We start from the raw sequence: 20,724 nt of genomic DNA on the forward strand, positions 1-20,724 counted from the left end.
GAGAATTATTTTGAGAATGATAGATCAAGGAAAACTAAACGACTTTCTGGTAGGGCATCCGCAATCTCAACCATTACCACCACCGCCAGAACATCACAAAGTGAATACGATGAAAAAGAAAGAAACATTCTTCATAGAAGTTGGTGCAAAAGAAAAAAATCTATTCTGTCACTCTATCTTACATTCATATAAGACAATTGAAGATTTTCATGATAATGTTTTGAGTAGAGTGTTCGCAAGAGATAACAATGGAAGAGAAATTATGAATATTGTGAAAATCTCGCGACTAGAGGAATGGCAGAAACAGATCATTTCTTTTACCGCAGAAGAAATTACCGAAGGAGAAGAGGTGCATGACAGTCCATTGGTAATAAAAATAGAAATTAATCCAAAATCGAAAGAAGATGAGGATGATGAAGCTGAAGATTCATGGGCAATCAATAGAATTCTAGTCGATACTGGAAGCTCTGTGAACATCTTATTTTATCATACTTATAAAACCATGGGTGGAAGAGATGATGATCTTATACCATCAACATATAAGATATATGTTTTTAATGGTACTGCTAATAAGCCTAAAGAGGAGGTTACTATGCAAATTCCATTGAAGGGAATATCTTCTGAAATCTCATTCTGTGTCGTTGATGTAGAATCACCCTACAATGCATTAATTGGTCGACCTTGGATACATGGGATTCTAGGTGTAGCTTAAAATTTCCACCAATGCATCAAATTCCCTCACCCCAATGGTGTAGCAATCATAAAGGGAGATTGGGTTGAAGGAAAGAGATGTTACGAGACTGAGATAGATTCTTGCGAAGGAAGAGCAAACAAGGAGGAAAACTGGCGACACAAAATCAAAGACGTACAAAGAAGTGAGAGGTTGATGGTGGATACAATCGAAAAGAAAGGAGAAGAGATGTTGCGAAATTAATGCTAGCTTAGAATAAAAAGGATGAACATACCACTACCAAGGAAGCAGTGGCAGAAAATAATAAAGAAGCAGAGGATGGCAAAGGTAATAAAAACAAAAAATGTATGAATGATTAAGTTGTTGCGATAATCTCGCAATAAGTAAAATTCTCAAAAATACATTTGATTGAACAACAAAATTGAGATTGCGAAATTCAAATACAATATAATGATTTGCGAGACTCTCGCAGAGATAATGAATTTTACAGAAAATAATCAGAGAAGAATAACAAAAGAGAAAGAGGCGAACCTTTATGGCGTACACCCTAGTTCGCGAATACAATTTCGCAAGAGGAAAATGTAAGACCTAAAGTACGTCATATAAGGGGGTACCTATTGCATGATTCAGGGAAAGGCTACACCGCCACCGGAACCTGGGTCATGGAGATTTGGGGTCAATGAAGCCCATCCGGGAGAGGCACCTTGGATTCTCAACTTAAGCATATGACTTAGGTTGGGCGACTAAGGTAATAAGGACTCTCCCAAGGAGTGCAGAATCTGATCAAGGCGCCGAGGTACACGGTTGAGCCAAGAGTGTCGGGGGCGTTTGAAGCGTCCCTTTCCATTCTTGACAAGTTTTGGCTCATACTGCACTCGGCCTGAAGAAAACCCCACTTAGGGTGCAGTCTCGTAACCATAAGCCCTATAGGTAAAAGGGATAAGAGACTGCGAAAACAACCGGTTGTTGTTAAGACTGGATGGGAGGAGCTAACCTTGTATGGTAGAAGTACGCCTCCTTGAAGGGACAACCAGGGGGAGATAAGGGCGACACCCTCCGTTAGGGAGCTGATAAGTGTCTTAAGACGCAAATGTCATAAGGCTTTTTATTCGCAAGGATATTAAGGCTTGTCATATTTTTGCAACAATCCTGAAGAGGCAATAATACAAGAGAAAAAGATAAGACGAGATCAATGGGTTTTCGCATGAAAGTGCGAAGACGTCCTGCGATTTCGTCGCAAGACGGCAATGTCATGGGGATTTATTTTCGCAAGAATATTTAGGCCTATCATATTGTCGCAACATTCCTGAAGAGGCCATAATACAAAAGAAAAGGTTAAGGCAAGATCAATGGGTTTTTGCATGAAAATGCAAGGACGTCCTACGATTTTGTCGCAATGACAAGAGGTGGCACAATAAGACCTTTAATTAGGAAGGAAAAATAAGACCACACAGGAATGAGATTTTGAAAAGAAACAAAATTCACTTCGCAAAAGGTTGCGAAATTATACAATAAGAAATTTTTTATGAAATCTCTCATTTGGATTCAAATAACAGAGGCAAGTATGGGAATGTATGAAATTAGAAAATGTTATTTATCTCCATATGAGAGATTTACTCAAAAATTCAAGATTAATGATTATATTGATTAACTATATTGCAAAGAAGAATTGTTTTCATTTACGCAGGTCAAAATGAAAGAAACACAAATATACAGAAAGAAGAAATAAATGTACAAGTATTATAAAGAATCAAAGAAAAAAGTAAAGACTATTTCTTGATTAATCCTTCATTATCTTCATCAGACTTGTTTCCTTATTCATCTGCGTCAGAATCTTCATCACCATCAGAACTTCCATCACTATCAGATTCTTCATCATCAGCTTCGCTATCAGAGATAATCAAACTGGGAGTATTCTGTGGGATTTCTTCTAAAAGACAAGGATAATCAGAATGTGGGATATTATGATCATCACAAACCATTTGGATGGTTTATTGCGAAAATGCATAGCGTCATTCTTAAAATTCGTAACGGTGATCTTGATTTGATTCTTCAATCTAGAATACTTGTCGTTGCGAGAAGAAAGATTCTTTGCGAGTTCCTCCTTTTCAACTTCAAGTTCTTCAATATTTTCACGATATTTATTTTCAGAATCTGCGAACAAAAGACAACTAATTATTAACTTGATGAAAATTCATAAGAAGCAAAAGATTTGTAAAGAAAAGCAATTAGCAACCTTCTCTGTCAGAAATCATGTCTCTAATCAAGGATGTATGTTCAACTTGGAGACTAACATTTACGCTTAAATCTTTTCTAGCATCATCTAAAATTTTCGCAGCCCAGACAAATTCATCCTCACTACTTATGAGAAGACGAGAACTAATTTGATTTTCCCTTTCGCAGAGTTCAATATTCTTGCGGTTAGCTTCATCTCGTTCAAGTTGAACTTCAAGGAGAGCCTCTTGGAATTTCGTCAAATCCTTGGCACCTTGATCAGAGATACGATCCTTATCATTTATGAGACCACTAATTTTGGTTCTTAATTCATTGGTTTTCTCTTTGGAATCAATAAGGAGAAGCTTAAATCTGTTGGCTAAGCCTAAACTGGATCTATGATCAATTTCTAAGAGGCGAAATTTCGATCTAAGTTCATTTAGAGAAAGAGATGAAATTCTATCATTTGAGAAGCTATTTAAGGAATTGTTAAGACGTTCAAGAAGGGAATCATTATCCAAGGCATTAGGAAATGAGCGAAGAAGGGTAGCTTCATCAGAAAGACCATAAATGTCTGCAAAAAGGATCATTTAAATAAGATAAAACAACAGGATGAATTAATAAAGAGAAAAGAGAAAAGTAACATACCGTAAAGCTGATTATTAGCTTGTTGAAGACTAGAAATTTTGTTCTTATACGAGGAAGAATCAATTTCTAATTGTCTATTTTTCTCGCGAAGACCTTTAACTTCAGCTTCCAATTCTTCATTCTTTTTGCGAAATTGAAGATTCTTCTTTTCAAGATTTTCGCGTCTTCTCTCTAGATCTGAGGCAACAGCAAAAGAAGCTTTTCCAGACTGCGAAAAGAAATAAAAAATATTAATATAAAAAGACATTTTGAGTTATAACAATGAAGAAGTATTCCAGACTATTGAGAGAATGCAAGAAGTCGGGAGTCACTGATCTAGAAACTCCACGAAGAGAGCTATCACCATCTAGTAAAGGGATATCACAAAGGGTAGCAAGAGCTTTGCAGGTATTTGAGAATTGGATGTCTCCCATCCCTTGTAGAGAATCAGAAAAGAGGCCAGAAAGCTTAGTCATAGAAGATTCAGGTGGAGAATCTTCAGTTGCAGCAAGATCATCGTTATCCTCATCATCCTTGTCACTTTCGGAATTTTCGTTAGGAAGAACATTTGAAGGAGAAGAAGAACGAACTTTTCTTTTCTTTGGAGGAGGACCAGCTGATTTTTCCCTGCGAAGAGCACCTTTACCTTTATCACCAATCTTCACCGCATCAGCAGATTCTTCTACTTCAGCAACAATCTTCACACACAGATCGAAATAAGAAATGGAAGCATGGAAGTAACCGTACTATTTAAAGTCATAAGAAAAAAAATTCTTACCTCATCTGTGTATGAGCGAAGAGCTAACAGAGTACTATATTTCCCAGTCATGTTATAACTATCCTTTAGTTTTTGGATCTGCGGAATGTCGCAAGAGTTAGCGAACAGAATAGTAAAAATAAATAAAGAAATATAAAATGAGTTAAAGGGGAGAAACATACCTCTTTCTCCTTCTCGGGCCAAGAGAAAACCCAAGGTTGATATGCAGCGAGATTCGCAGGAAGAACGTTTGATCCAGCAATGTAGGGTCCCTTTAGAATTAAAGGAAAAACACACCATTTATCATCTTTGGATTGGCGAGGAGTTGTGTTTTTACCAGAATGCCAGTCAATATCTTGCATAAGAATTTTGGATTCATCAATGTTATCTTTCCTTCTTAATCGAATACCCCAGCGAGTATTCTCTTTCTTCATGGAGATAAGTTCGTAGTTTTCAAAGAAATTTTCCACTGTATACTTCTCAACAACTATCTCTAGGTTTGCGAATTTTGGATCCCTTAGTTCTTTGGAGTAAAGATATCCTCTACCAGCACCACGATTAGCGAACTCTAGCATCAGACGGATGCAGTCCACACTTAGTTGGAAGATGGCTCGCGAAAATCCCGGATGAGCAAGAATTTCATAAAATAAAGGAAGATCTGGGTTATAAAGAGGAATAGGGAGACCTGCGAGAATCTGACCTAGCGAAATTATGATTGATTGATCATCACAATTTTGATTAGAGAAAAGCTTGACAGAAAGAATTGATTTGGCATTCTCACTAGGAATGGTGGAGAGTGTAAAACCTTTATCAGCAAGATCTTTTTGGACATCTTGTAAATTCTTCTCATATCTATGACAACTTGGAGCCATGTTTGAATATAGAGTATGGGAATGTATGGAAAGTAAAAGGATTGAAGGAAGAAAAAAATACAGCAGCAGAATTTGCAGAAGAATAACAGAGTTGCAGAGATGAGAGAATAAAAATAGAAGAGAAAGTAAAAAAGAAAAGTGGAAAAAGGGGGGGAGAAAAGTATATAAAGAAAATTTTTTACTCGAAGAAATAAACACCATTAAGACGAAGAGACGTGAGCGGTTGAAAAGTCGCGGTTACAGAAGACGTGTCAAGAAATAAATGGAAGAGAGAGTACGTGTGATAAATGTGGAATATGAAAAGATAAGCAGCTGCGGCATTTCTCACATCATTCTATACTTTGCAGAGAATATATGAGAAGAGGCAAGATGTAGGATCAGAATCTCGCAACAATTATGTCTCAGCGAAATTATCAATGGTATAACACAATAGTGTCGCAGAACAATTTCAGAAACGACGTCAGCAAGGATCATGAGAAAGATGTGATAGTCCTGCGAAAATTAGAGAGCTTGCGAAATTAACATTTGTAAGGTTGCGAGAATGTCGCAAACCATATACGAAAATAAAGGACAGACTAGATGTCATCCACTATGTATTTCCTTATAAATAGTCATTCGAGTTGTGAAGGAGAGGGAGAGATCTTTTCTGAGTAAGAAACAAGTAAATAGGAGAGAAAGTTCAGAGCAGAGATCATTCTTGACTTCTTTATCTTTCTTGTAAGAACATTCAAAAATTAATCAATAAAATTAAGAGTGTAAATCTAAAAATGAGTTGATCAACATGAAATCATATGAGGGGTGTAGTGTAGGATTTCCTGCAACTACAAATAGCATCAATTTTACTAGCTTTTTTGGTGACACAAAGCAAACCATTTGGAAAGTGGCCATACTATCCAAAACTGATTTGTTTAAAACCATTTTGCTAGTTTGAGGCAACACTTTACCTTTTCAGCCTTGTGATTTATGTTCCATTTTCTCCACTATTATCTCAAAAGTTTTGATCTTAGGTCAGTGCCTATGAGCATAGCAAACTGGCGTGTTTGCCAGTTTTGTACCCACTATGGAGCTGGAAAACAAGCAAACTTTCATGCCTAGGTGTCAAGTTTGCCACTTAGCCATGCCAGGTAAGGTTTCCACCGCCAATGGTCTAGACTCGACCGCTTATATCATCTCATCTAACAGTCATCATTTCATCATCCTATAAATAAAATATCAAATTTCATTTCAACTCACACCAATTCTTCAATCTACATTCTTTCACTCCACAAATCCAACATGTCAGTTCGAGTTCGAGGTCGCAGATTTAGCATAGCTGAAGATGAATCCATTTGCATGCATTATGTTTTTGTTATACAAGATATGGTCAATGATGGACAACAACAACAAGAAGTTATTGTACGGAGTCCCATATTTCAGAGATTTCAAGAAGAAACATTGAACCTCAATAATCAAGATGCAAATATTTTGTGTCATCGCTTCGGAATAATCAGCAAGGATGTGAATTTTTTTGTTGCTGCACTTACTGAAGGCTATCGAAACCGACAAAATGGCCAAAACGCATTTGATGTGGAGAAAATTCGATGGTTGTTATCTTATCTTGAGGGTGTTGCCCAAATATGATGAGTTTAGATTAACAACCCAAATATGATGCATCTTTCATTTGTATCAAATTTTAATTTTAAGATATTATTAATATAAAACTAGTGCATCTTTCATTAAGTTTATAATTTTAATTTACATTGATGCCTCTTTCATTCATCCAGATAATATAAAGTAGATATAACTTACAATAAAGACTTTAAAAGTAAAAATTTGGGACAATGTTCTTCATTTCACCAAACTTCCAACCAATGCGCTCATGAACGGAGGTTCCTTTGTTTATCTTCTTCTTTGCCTTCAAATTTTCCTTCCCTTGAACTTTTCTTAGTTGGAGGTTTGATTTGGTTAATATCCAAAACTTGTAGACTTCTTTGGTTTTTACCTATTTCTTTATAACCTTCACATATCTTACTAACGGCGGCTTCAAGCACCACTCTGGAAAAATCAAGTTGGGTAGCCAAGTCAAGTTGAGGTTCAAACTTTGCCATTTTGAAAGATAAGATAGAAGTTTTTTGTGTGTAAAGTTTGGTGTAATTTTTGTGTTTGAATGACACATTTTATAGCGGTGGAGAAAGAGCCGTTGGAAGTTTGAAACCAACCGAACAGTTGAGACTGCACCGCTAGCGGTCGAGTCGAGACTCGGTCACTTAACATTTTTACCATAGTAGCGCGGCCAGTTTGCCAGGCCAGCTGGTATGGAAAATGGGTGGGTTAGCCACCTCCATAGGAATCGACCTTACATTTATCTATAAAAAAGAGGATCCCCTAAGTATGAGTCTTTTAAATCCATCTTCTTAATTTTGAGCAGTTTAAACATCATTCTTTGATGTTTTGGATGAACTTTTTTACTGGAAAAAAACTCCGGATTTTTCAAAGTTTTTAAGTTGACCGGAAGCTTTATTGAAGATATCAATAAAAAAATTTTTTTTTTTTTTTTAAACTAGGCATAGGCCCGTCCTGCCCCCTGGCAGTGTAGCCACCAGCTTACTCCCCACTGAGCAAACTCGGCCCCATGAACCCCATAGTAAAGTTAGTATAATTACACGAGTACTCCAAAGTTTGAGCGGAGACTCGAACTCCTGACCTCCTCCTTGAGAGTCAGGCTCCTGGCCAATTGGGCTAACCCCAGATGGTTAAGATATCAATAATATTTAAGATATTTTTGGGTTCCTTTAGATCTGTGAACACATAAATCACGTGGGCTTTTACGTGTTCACAAACAATGTTCGCACATGCTAAAAACTCTTGACTTAAATGGCACACGCATAAAGTTAATGATACTATCGGTTCATCGACTCAAAGCCCTCGGGCTCATCACTGCCTAATCGAATAATATCAGGAAAATGATCGTATGAAGAGTAAGACTACAAATACGAATCATAAGGGATATGCAATGAATATAAAAGTGCTGAAATATAAATAAGATGGAGATTTACGTGGTTCGGCACTAAGGCCTACATCCATGGAGGTGTTTCACTATGTATTGAATGTTTACAAAGACGAATGAATTTTGAGTATACATTAGTCTGCGGAAGCAGGGGATTTACTTAATCTTCCTATTTCTCTCTCTTATGTTCTCTTCTAAGGATTGTGGATTGGTCGACCCCTTCTCTCTTTGTGGAGAGGGGTATTTATAGGGTTGAAACGTGGGTCCTACTTCTGAGAGGCCGTTGCAACCTTATCTTCTTGTGCTTTGTGTCCATCACGCAGAGGTCTTCGTCCTTTACAATGCCCCCTGCGTTCCATGCTTGATCACGAAGGGTTGTCCTCGTTCGTCCTATGGGTTGATTGACACGTACACTGCTCAGAGTGTTTAATGCGGGTAGTTGAGACGTTTGCTCGTGTCAGACAAGTGTCTTCTGCCCCTGTCACATCTGTGTCAGTCAGATTTCTCCTCGCCGTTGATCTTGGCTCTTTCTGGGATAAGAGAAAGTAGATCTTTGGGGGCTATTTGGTGCTCCGCAGTAACATCATACTTCGGTACACCTTAATTTTCTACCATCGGATTATCTGGACGAAGATCTGGTGCTGATGGGGCATGTTTCTTGGTTGTAAGCGTGTCTCATCATGTTTTGATGACTTGGTTCGCATGTCTTCCACGTATTTTTTCATAAACGCGTGGCTGATGGTTAAATACGTACACACAAGATCAGCTTTTATGAAAATGAGACGGTCATCCATAAAATATAAAATATAGATGAGAAACGAGACCATTCATCATTTTTTAGTGTTAATTTGGCTCGTGTATAAGTTTTTCGGATTCCTGAGTTGGGAGTAATATGGAGAAATGGGATTATTTCCATTCTAATACATTTGACCCTTGGTTTGATGGTTAGTTCAGACTTCAGATGCAGACTCATCATACCTGAATTCTAGTGTGCTACAAGTCACGAGCATGTGCTTTTTTTTGTTGTTTCCCATCTATGCCATCATCCACATTACACATGCTTTCACATCCCATCCACACTCTATGCCTCGACTGTTGCATTTTCTGTGAGATCCTCCGTGTAATGTGTTGGTCGGTCTCTGTCAATGATAATCTAAAATAGAGCGGGGGATCCACATCAGTAGACATAATAACATCGAACTAGTCAGCAACCTTAATAGAACCCAGTCACCGGAAAATCAAAAATGGAAAGAGAAGAGGAAAATACAGTGAAGTTTGATAAATGGGGGTACCCTGTTAGAACTTCCTCTGATTCTTGCATTTCTGCCATTAATTCTTACTATGTAGAGGTTGGCTGGTTTCTTCTTCACCTTCTGTACCCTTTCATGGGTTTTTTCTATTTTTTGATTTTAGACTGATTTTGTTTCATTGGATTATTAGGTTCTTAGTTATGGGAGAAAACCATCAGTGATACTTGAAGCGCCAACTCATGATCAAAGCTGTGTTCTTGCTAATACTTTAGCTGGTTATTTAGTCTCTTCATCTAACCCTTCAAAGAGCCAATTTCATCTCTCATCTGCTAAATCTCAACTAGTAAGATTTTCTCTCTAGTATTTTTTTTTTTTTTGTAAGTTTTTTTTAATTGTCTCTATATGATCTTTGAGTTTGAATTTGAACTATTGGACCCTTTTTGTTCAGAAATATGCCACTTCTTATGAAAAGGCTGTATTTGATGCTATTTCTAGCTTGGTTGTTAAAGACAGGGATGACCATTTGGCATATGATTTGCACTCAAAGGTACAATTTTTGTATGTGTTTCCTTTGTGAATTTGAATTTCGGGCTTATTTCAATTTTGGGTGTACCCCCTTTTATCATACAAGAAGGTGATATACTTGCATTTCAGTTTTTTGGGTTTATTTTGGTTTTGTGTAACTCCAAATGTTGTGTTTGCTTTTGCAGCTGTTGAAACAATTCCCAAAAGACTTGGCATCTTTGAAAAGGGGACAAATTCTGTGCTTTTACATGGGTAGACCTGATATGTGTTTGAGTCTGGTTGAGCAGGTAATGGCTTCTTTTTGGCGGCGTGTTCATGTTCGTTTCTGAATGAACAAGTGAAACTTTGTTCCAATGTTGCTATATGTTTCTGTAGCAGTTTCTATATAGTGTTCTCTAGTTAGTAGCTTGGTAACACAGTCCAAGGGGTTTCTTTGCTATGAATACTTCAAAGTGCACCCATTTCCTTTGATTAAATGAGTTTGGTACTGATTTGTGATAGGTTTTACCACAAAATCAAGAAGAGAACTACATACACGGAATTCTTTCTTTTCCTTTACTAGAACTTGGAAGAATGGCAGATGCTGAGAAGGCTGCAAGGAAGGGAATGGAAATCAATATGCATGACGTCTGGTCACAACATGGTGTAAGTCAAAGCTCTGTTAAAATTGTCCTGTGGGTATATGCATATATTTGATGCCCTTCCAAATTGTATAGTCGGACTCACTGTACATGCTAAAAAGTTAGCAGTTGAATTTCCACGTGGAGGGCAGGTCAAAAGCCCCCCTCTATTTTCTATTTCCCTTTTGCTCTTTAATCAATGTTTGCTCCCTATGATCTATACTTAAAACAAAAAGTTGAATTTCTACTAGTATACTATCCGTGAGAATATATGTACACTCTTATAATTCGATCAGTCGGTGCTGATCTCTATATATAGCATATTCGTACACCCTATCTCTCGCTTGTGTAAGGCTACAACTCTAGTCATCTTAGTTTCACCTGTGAAATAACATGTGAGCATTATCGTGCAGTTATGCCATGTGCTTCAATATGAATGCCGCTTCAAGGAGGCAACAGAGTTCATGGAGAAGTGTTCATCTTCGTGGGGATCGTGTTCATCATTTATGTACAATCATCAAAATCTTCCTAGTAAGAATATTCGTTTTCTTTTCATTGACATTGTATACATCATAGATAACTTGATTTATGTTCAGGTTCACCCACAATTGGTGGCATGTTGCCGTTTGTTATTTGGAGGGCCATTCTCCAATCTCCAGAGTCTTGGAAGTTTATGACCACCATATCTGGAAAGAGTTGCAAAGAAGTGACGCTTCACGCGTAGAGGTAATTTTACTTCACGCACAAGTATCATTAGTAAATCGAACAACTATACTGCACTCAGTAAGTCATACCTATTTTGTGGAATCAGGTCTATCTGAATGCTCTAGCTTTGTTGATGCGGGTATATGTACGCGGTCATATTAGTTCATTTGGGGACCGCCTGAACGTCTTGGTGGATTGTCTTACTGACCAAGTGAGTTGATTTATATTCAGGTTTTAAGTCTCACTGTAGATGGCTAATGCATTGATGATTGAAATTGCATTTGGAATCTTTGGATGATGTCTGAAATGGACAAATAAGTCATGATATCTTGATTTCCAGTGTAAAAATGAGTGATTATGTATATATGGTGTCAATGTACATCTTATAAGGGTACTGCTTATAGTACATCTTCTCAGCAAAGAATATGAACTTCGACTCGTAAAATATGGTCGAATATTGCTTGAACGAAGTTCAAAAGATTAAGGAACTGTGAAGAATCACTGCCATTTTAACATAAAACTTGATCCAAATATTAGGGTACGTTCGAATTTTGGTTAATGGTTGGCATAATTGCAGTCTGTCTGGCATATTGAGTGGCATCTGGATATATTAATATTATGGGCCTTAGCTAGCACCAACAAAATTACTGAAGCAGAAAATTTACTCAACACAATGAAATCCAGGTAAGAGAAACACTTCCCTTATCTCTTCTTTATTTTAGTCCTCAGTTCCTCGTAACTGGGACTAATATCTTTCTCTCTCTCTCTCTCTCTTTTTGGGTGCGTTTTTTTTATGACCAGGAAGAAGAAACAATCCCTGCAGACAGGAATCCTGGTTGGTCTCGTTCTCTTAGCCTCATAGGTTGAACAGTCTTTATACATTAGTTGCTTAATTTCCAAAGAGTGCAACTTGGTAGATAATATATGAAACAGTTTCGTCTTAAACAATGATGGAAGTAATTTTAGAGTATATTTGGAAATGTACAGGAATAAAAAACAAAAGCAAAAAACATTAGAGATAAGTGTCTTCACAGGGTTATTACTACCATGTTAGGTGGTTTCATAACAACTTATGAACTTAAACCTGACTAGGCAGGTAGCTAGTTGAAACCTTCTGGCCATTGTCTTATTTTTTATAATGCTTAGCTTGCAGAAGCCTTACTTGAATTTGGGCGAGGAAATCATGAAAAAGCATTTGAATTGCTTGGTCCAGAATTTGATACCTGTAACTGCAAGGTACCATCAGCTTCTCTTTAATACTTTTACTTAATTTGCATTAAGTGAAATTTATTAACGTCTATATAACTCCTTGCTCTTACTCCAGATAATTGGGGCATCAGATGAACAGCTTGATGTATTTAACGAAGTTTGGTACTGTGTTCTGTTGAACACTGGACGATTCCAGAAGGGTATGATATCCATTATTTTTAGTCTTGAAGATTTTGTTTATTTCTCATATTATAAGGTTTGAATTACAGCCATTAACCAAATTGAGAAGCGGATTAAGCAGACCGAAGGAGTTCCTTTCTTGTGGCGTTTGCTGGTACGTTATATCTCATCTTTTTGGACCTACTGTGTGTTTTATTCTCCTAATCTAAGCTTCAAGACCTCTAGACATAAAGTTAGCTTGATCAGTCCGGCGTATGACTCTTGGGTCGGTTACCTATTAAAAGGAAATCTAGGAGTAAGAACATATAAGAGGGTCCAGAGTTAATATATGAGTACCTCTCAAACAGTCATTTCGACATGCCTTCTACTTCAGAACTCATGGGATGGCTTCTGAAGCATAACATGTGAGGATACTTTCCAGAATACAATACTGTAGGAAGCATAATAGGATCACAGCTGCATTCTTTGTTCTTCCAGGAGAACACACACTTTTACATAACTCAATGTTCGCACTAAGTTTTCTTTGCCATTGTTTCCCCAGGAGAGAGGTTATTCTATGGCAGGAAGAGAAGATGTGAACGGGATATCAGAAAGAGCCAAATTTTTGGAGTCTGCATATTTTTGACAGCTGGTATAAGCAATCCCTAAGCTATAGTGATTCCCTTTAGCGTCTGTTGCTGTTGTTGTTGTAACATTATGTTAGTCTAGACATCACAAGTCCTACCATGTACTAATATTTATGATGCGTACCAGCTGTATGCTTAGAAAATGGCACACTTGTGATTTCAATAAGTTGCCTTCACGAGTCGAAACTCAGACAGCAAATTAAGAATGTAAAGATAGGAAACCATGAATAAAAACTCACCTTTAATTTGTTTGCTCCACCTTAACCTCTTAAAGGAATTTCATTGAGATTTGATTCTCTGCATTTCTCATCATGGCCTCACAGGAGATGTTTGTAATTTGTTTATTCATCAGGAAATGAAGTTTATCTGAGAGTGTGTGATTAAATAGAAAATTTTGAAATTCTTGGAAATGCTCAAAATTGTGAAATGTAAACCTACTTCTGCAAAAAGGGGAAAAGGAAATGGAAAAGCAGACAATGGTTACAACATAAGAACTCTTCCAGAGTTCGAAGTCTTATTCCTCTTCCATCGTGCTTTCATTTGCATGCTGTTGGTCTCTCTTGTGCACTTTGCTCAGTTCACACTTGTCACGCTGAAGCATGCCGCTGCATTTTTTAACTCATTCTCTGAAACATGTTCAATTGATTGTGTTGCATCTCCTGGAGATGATTCAGGACTGCTGCAGAACAATGAACCAACAGCAACAGCTTAAAATTGCATGTCAATGTTGATTACAAATAGATGAAAGTAACCAAAACAACAAAGATTAGAAACTACCTTGACTCGTAACCTTCCTTGTCGTCAATTGCATCGAAAAAAGCAGGCATTTCATCATAATCTTGAGATTCCAATACATCAGGTTCTTGCTGAAACAATACCGGTTGTTCAACAAAAAACTCATGAGACTGAACTTTCGTCGAGTTACTGTTATTATTACCATTATGATGATCATTAGCAATGAAATCATGTTGCATCCACAAAGGATTAACAATTTCATTCTTCACATAATCCACCGGTGTAACATCATTACCATAACCTTGACTATTCTCATTAGAAAAAGACTCCATTGGCATAATACTCGCTACATCGCCGTTAACAACTGAAACATTATTATCATCATACGCTTGTTGCTGAAACAGCGAAAGCGTGTTGTAATCCGGAGCCGGAGTCGGTGCTGCGGCCATGTTGAGGTTACCTAATTGCAGCAGTTCTGGAGAAGTTTGTATTTGATTCTGTTGCCGGTACATTTCAAGATGAGCCCTGACATAATGAAGTTCCAATTCAGCTTGTTGGAGTTGATACTGAAGTTGTATAATAACACCTTGACAACCACTAACAGGAAACCTTGCTCTCATATTCGATTCGTATATGATCGATCTTGTTGCTTCTTTTTTGAGATTAGGAGTAAGTGGTTTAAGGATTTTCTGAATGTTACTAACACCAAAAAGTCTATGAGCATTCTGAAACATTTTTGGCTGGTCATGAGGAAAGTACGGAGCTAATGCACAGTCTGGTGCGCATTTCCTTCTTTGGTATTTGCAGGCAGCACAAGCATGGTTTGTGCCTCCCTTGACCGTCATCTTCTTCTTTTTCTTCTTCCTCTGGCTAACACCGAATCAGACCGGCAATAAACAAGGAACAGAAATGAAAGCAGTAGAGGCAGTATTCCATTGATGGGTTTGCAGAGAGAGATAATGTGAAAGCTGTAAATGGAAAAGCAAAACTGAATTGGTTGAATAGACTTGGCATATAATTTTAGTTAGTTGGAATTATTTGCGATATTCTTGGAGATTAGACCAAGTAAAAACACGGTTTCATGAGGTGTTTTTATATGGCTAAGAAGTTAGAAGGGGGTTAATCTTTTTTCAAATTTACTTTGGTTTGAGCTTCTCAGAAGGACTTCTAGACGCAAAAGAAAATATATTTTTGTTTCTGACTTCTAGAACCTACTTTTGCTCATTCAAACCTTTTTAACTTGATCAAATCGAAAAATGAAAAGTTAGTTTGGCGAGACAATTCCAAAATAAAAAAAGTTTTAACTTTTTTCCACTTCTGGTATCCAAACGTGCTTCTGAAATCTGTGTTTGACTTCCATTTAGAGAATATCTGGATACCACTTCAGCAATTACTTCTCGATAAATCGAAAAGCCACAAGTATATTTTGGAACACAATTTCAGAATGACTTCTATAAACCCAAAAAGATTTACTTTTTCCAAAACAATTTTTTTTTTGCTTACGACTTGAATTGACTTCTTCTTTTGTTTTTGCTTATGACTTGAATTGACTTCTTCTTTTGAGAAGATGTTGCTTGGCGATACGGGATCAAACTTTCCAAAATTTTAGGAAGTTCAAATTCGAAAACTTCAAAATATTTCAGTTTTAAATACGTGTAAATTCATCTTGATTTTTTCTGTAACAAATTTTTGATTTCAAATAAAAAACTAACTTTGCTAATAATGATCTCTTGATCTACATTTTACATTCCCTGTATAAATAGGGCTTGGAAGATAAGATAACTGTACAATAGTAATGGGGCTAATGCCCCAAGATAATCCAGACCTTCCGGCAGGTGTCTGACTGACTAACTCAACTGTTAACACTTGCATTTGAAACTCAGTCTATCTATGTCTACTAGTGGAAATGGAATTCTTAATCTGCTTCAACTGAGCAACAACTTCTTTAGCATCAGGTCTGTCATCTTTCTCAGCTGCAACACATCGAAAAGCTAATTCCGCCATTGATTCCACACTGCTTATTATACCTTCACCTTCAATACTAACCAAAACTGGATCAATTACTTGATGTAAGCAACCAACTTGAATTTTCGATACGACGAGATCAACTAGAGCTATTTCTCTTTTATCTCTATTCAGATCAACAGCTTTCATTCCTGAAATTAACTCTAATAATATTACACCTAAACTATATACATCACTTTTTTCTGTTAATCTAAATGATCTGTGATAATCTGGGTCTAGATACCCTGGTGTTCCTTGTGGACCTGTCCATATGTATCTAGATGATACTGATGATTCTGGATATACTAGTAATCTTGATAAACCGAAATCTCCGACTTTGATTTTCATATCTTTTTCGACAAAGATGTTTGATGATGTTATATCTCTGTGAACAATTGCTGGGTCTACTGAGAAATGTAAGTATTCAACTGCCATTGCTGTTTGTAATGCCACTTCAACTCGAACCTGCGAAATAACACCAGACAGACCATATCAACACCAATTTCATGAACTGCTACAAACTTCACACATATTCATGAGGTTTTACATAATGGGAAAGCTCAATTGTGACACTTGCAATCTCATTATGAATCCATCGCTTTTGACAACTTAGCAACCAATTGAATGAATATGTACAAACATGTTGATAACTTCAACTAATGCTAACATGGAAATTTAACGAAAATGACAATGTACAAACTTTTCGATAACTTGAAGTAATGATAACGTAGAAATGAATGAAAATGGAATACTAAAGTATTAATGAAAGAATTTGAGTTGTTACCTGCCAAGATAAAGACCCTTTTCGGTGCAAGCCATTGGAACCATGGAGATGATCAGCTAAGGTACCATTAGGAACATAATCATAAACAAGAAGAAGACCTCTTGGATCAATACAATACCCATGAAGTTTGACAAGATTCGGATGATTAATAGACGAAAGAATCAAAATCTCATTGCAAAACGGTTTACTAGCAGCAGTACTACTATGTAATTTATGAAGTTTTTTCACAGCAACAAGTCTAGTATCAAATAATTGCCCCAGAAAAACAGACCCAAATCCACCATCACCAATTTTACGTTTTGGATCAAACCCATTTGTTGCAGATTCAAGTTCTTCATAACTATACACAGGTGGTAGTAGAAGATTTGGCGAGCGATGTTTATGTAGAAACAGAGTTGTTGGATCTTCTTCAGTTTGAAAAGAAGGATAAGTTTTTCTGAATCTAAACAGTGCTAGTATCAGTGCAGTGAGAAATAAAACACAAACAAAAATGAAGAGTGGAATTAAAAGTGCAATCTTTTTTGATTTATGCCTATGGATAATGACTTCACTGATATTCTGGGTTGAAGATGATGAAAAACAGAGAAAGGGTTTAAGTGGGTCTGAAGAATTAAACCCACAAAACCCATTTTTTGATTCACAAGTTCTGCAATTTGAAAACCAAGTATCTAAATTTTCATCATACTGGATTTGAATACCATTCTTCAGATAAATCTCTAAAAACCCTAAGAAATCTTCTTGACAACCATTGTGTTCTTCATCTTCTTCTTGATTATCAGAATGATTCTTTGATTCACAGCCATGTAGTAGTTTAATTGGTTGTTTATACAATTCACATTCCCAGCTACAAACACTGCAATTTGGATGAGTTGTGAGAGATTCCTTACAAGGTTTAACAAAAGATAAACGAGAACAAGTTGAATCAGAGAATCTAAATGGTGAACCAGACAGATTTATAGAACGACGAGTTAGAACTGAAGAACAGTGGGTTTTCTCAGTAGGGTTTAAAAGAGATAAAGGAGAGACTAGTAAAGAAGAAGTGTTTGGTTCAAAATGAAGGAAAGAAAAAGAGAACCCATTAATGGAAATTACTGGAACAGATTGGTTTGAGCAATGGATCTGAAACCATGGGTTTCCACAACCTGGGTTTGTTGAGAATGGATAAGATAGTGTTGTTGAATTGAAACATGAAGATTCTTCAGTCCTTGATGATGAACATGAATGAGAATCTCTGAAAAATATACTTAGTACTACTAGTAGAAGAAGAATTTTTAGTATGATTGTCATTAACAGAGAAAAATGATGAATGAATCTATCTGTTTATGAAGAGATCTAGTGAGGAGTTCTACCGGTAGATTTTTTTTCTGTTTTAAAGAAAAGTTATATTCCTAGAGATGAGAGGTTTAATGAGTTTTGGTTTGGTATGAATTCTTTGGAGAGAGAGAATGGGGATGGGAGTGAGACTTGGGAGAAGACAAAAAAAAATCAAAAGCCCCAAGACGAGATTATTGAGAAATGAACCCTAATTTGCGATTTGTTTTTGCTTTTGTTTACAGTAATCATCAGTTTTTGTTAGTGATTACTTCGATAAAAATGCCTAATCAAATTTTCATTTATGTCCAATCGAGTTTTTAATTATTTTCTTGAGTGAGAGTGTTGATTAACTAATTATTTAAATAAAAGTATGTTGAATGGGAATTGATTCTTCAGTTCTTCTCTTTATGGGCGTTTCTCAATGGCTGGAGCAGTTCCTATGGACTCCACGAAACAAGAATCCGTTGATTTTTGATCTCATTATGGACTCAACAAACATGAAAAACAGATGGACAAACCAATAAATTTGTTGGTTTGTTGAGTGAGATGGAAAAATAAGCGCGTGCAATGGAAGACCAAGCGAGCGTGGCACAAACGCTGGCGTGTGAGACAAAAGCGCCGGCATTTGTCCTTCAGTCGCCCGGTGTAGCTCCACACGCCAGCAGCTCTGGTTAAAGCGCCGCGTGTTTTCGAAAAGCGCCAACGGCTAAATCTGGACGGCTGAAAACTCTTGTGATCTAACGGCTATAATTTTTGAGTTCTATAAATACTCTTCATTCCAACTCTAAATTCAAAGATTCTACACACTCTTCACTCTCAAATCATCTATAAAAATGCCTCCCAGAGTTCGTGGTGTTAGATTCACTCAACAAGAGGATTTAGCTGTTTGTAGAGCCTTTGTTTTTCACACACAAGATGTTGTTGGTAGGAATGTAGCCGAATCGACGTTGACTTTCTGGGAGAAAGTTTATAGAATGTTCACCACTGAAATGGGGAACATTAATGAGTGTGATTCTCACTTATTGTCGCATCGTTTTAGTTCAATTAGTAGTCATATATCGGAGTTCGTCGCTTTACTAATGGAGAATCACATAAATAAGCTCAAAGGTGAAGCTGTACATGGAGTGGAACCCAGAATTCTAGCGATGTGGGAAGTATCTCATGGCGGTCGTCCTTTCAACTTCCATGCTTGTCTCAACTTTCTTAGGGTGCTCAATAAATACAATCCCTACATCGCCCTAGGAATTCCACCACTCGATGAGAATTGACGCATATATGATGTGGTAGTTGTTTTAATCTAATGTATTTCGTTTATTCTCATGTATGATGTGGTTGTTCAATGCAATATGTTTTTATTTATGAGATTGATGGTGCAATGTTTAATCCAAGAAAAATTTAAATTAGTTATGATATTGATGGTGCCAATGTGAATACATCCACATGCTTGGTTTTAGATAATCGTAATAAACACAAAATCCAACTTCAATCAGCCCACTCCATCAAAAAACACCTTGGACATTCCCAGAAATGCCTTCCATATGTGTTTTCTTCAGAAGAAGTGCGCAAATGCATAAAAGTCTTGCAACCGGGATTTGAGCATCCACTAATTCTCTGTGGACAATGTTTGTATTCGTGATCTCCATATCCACAATGCTTGCAGTGTAATAACTCCTTCAATTTGGCTTTAAGTTTGAAGTTTTTGAAGAGTGTTGCAATCTTTTCTTCTTCTTCTTTAATCTTCATAGCATCATCTAGCATATGTGGTTCCTCTGAACAGTTGGGATCTTGACATTGCAAATACCTGAGCTTTTCCGGTTGTGATTCAATCACCATTCTGATGCGTGAACAACCTTCCCGCGGACACTTTGAATACATCCAAGGGCATTGCATAAGACTGTGGTTATCCATGAAACATAATGGACAAACTCTTTTGCTTCGACACATAGTATTTGCTTCGCTTTGCCTTTAGAAAACATGGTGGATATTGAGAAAGAAATATGTTGGTTTGGTTGAGAATAAAACCTAGTGTTGTATTTATAACAAAAAAAATAGGCGTTGGTAATTCAACGAGCGGTTTTAGTAAAATCGCGTTGTTTTACTACATACGCCAACTCTTAATTCAAACGGGCAGTTGTAGTAAAGCCGCGTGGTTTTACTACAAACGCCAACGACTCGATTTTCTTTCTCGACCTATAAATTCCATTCTTCCCATCTCCAAAATCACATCTTCCTCTTCTTCTTCTTTTTTTCTGAAACTCTTAATCTCTCTCACTCTGCATAAATGTATGTTAGAAATCATGGTCCCAAGTTTACTGAAGAAGAGGATATAACTATATGCAAAGCATATATTTTTCATAGGGTAATCACTGGTATGGGCTCTCAAGATGGATTTTTTTGGGAGAACGTTTTTCAATGTTCGTCTCACTGACGGGAAACCCATGAAACCGAGATGCTCGTCAATTGCGTGCTCGTTTTCAATCTATTAGGCTTGCAGTCCAGGCATTTCTTGCTTTGGTAATGGAAATTGATCTAGAAAAGTTCATCGGTGTAACTGAAGAAGAAGTGATCCAAACAACTCTTGATAATTGGGAGGAAGCTCAGATAAACCTTTTGGTTACGAAGCGT

General features: G+C 36.9%; 2 protein-coding genes and 1 pseudogene across 3 annotated transcripts; 1 reads left to right on the top strand and 2 right to left on the bottom strand.

Moving 5' to 3' along the window:
- The first annotated feature begins 9,236 nt into the window (after positions 1-9,236).
- On the top strand, positions 9,237-13,372 carry LOC113331581 (annotated as a pseudogene).
- A 115-nt stretch (positions 13,373-13,487) lies between these two features.
- LOC113331582 (LOB domain-containing protein 27-like) lies at positions 13,488-14,962 on the bottom strand. Of its 2 annotated transcripts, none has more exons than XM_026578284.1 (2): positions 14,040-14,962; positions 13,488-13,938 (listed from the first exon to the last, which is right to left on the bottom strand). In XM_026578284.1, the coding sequence occupies exons 1-2, from the start codon at positions 14,840-14,842 to the stop codon at positions 13,836-13,838; spliced, it is 906 nt and encodes a 301-aa protein (XP_026434069.1). In that variant the 5' UTR covers positions 14,843-14,962; the 3' UTR covers positions 13,488-13,835. The 2 variants fall into 2 exon arrangements, with proteins under 2 accessions (XP_026434069.1, XP_026434067.1); XM_026578282.1 differs by having other exon boundaries at positions 13,488-13,941.
- A 709-nt stretch (positions 14,963-15,671) lies between these two features.
- LOC113331529 (LEAF RUST 10 DISEASE-RESISTANCE LOCUS RECEPTOR-LIKE PROTEIN KINASE-like 1.5) lies at positions 15,672-18,330 on the bottom strand. The gene is made up of 2 exons (XM_026578239.1): positions 16,786-18,330; positions 15,672-16,466 (listed from the first exon to the last, which is right to left on the bottom strand). Exons 1-2 carry the CDS (start codon positions 18,070-18,072, stop codon positions 15,882-15,884), a joined length of 1,872 nt encoding a protein of 623 aa, XP_026434024.1. The 5' UTR covers positions 18,073-18,330; the 3' UTR covers positions 15,672-15,881.
- Between the last annotated feature and the right edge of the window lie 2,394 nt (positions 18,331-20,724).

Source organism: Papaver somniferum, unplaced genomic scaffold (genome assembly GCF_003573695.1).
Source record: "Papaver somniferum cultivar HN1 unplaced genomic scaffold, ASM357369v1 unplaced-scaffold_125, whole genome shotgun sequence".
Taxonomy (NCBI): domain Eukaryota; kingdom Viridiplantae; phylum Streptophyta; class Magnoliopsida; order Ranunculales; family Papaveraceae; genus Papaver; species Papaver somniferum.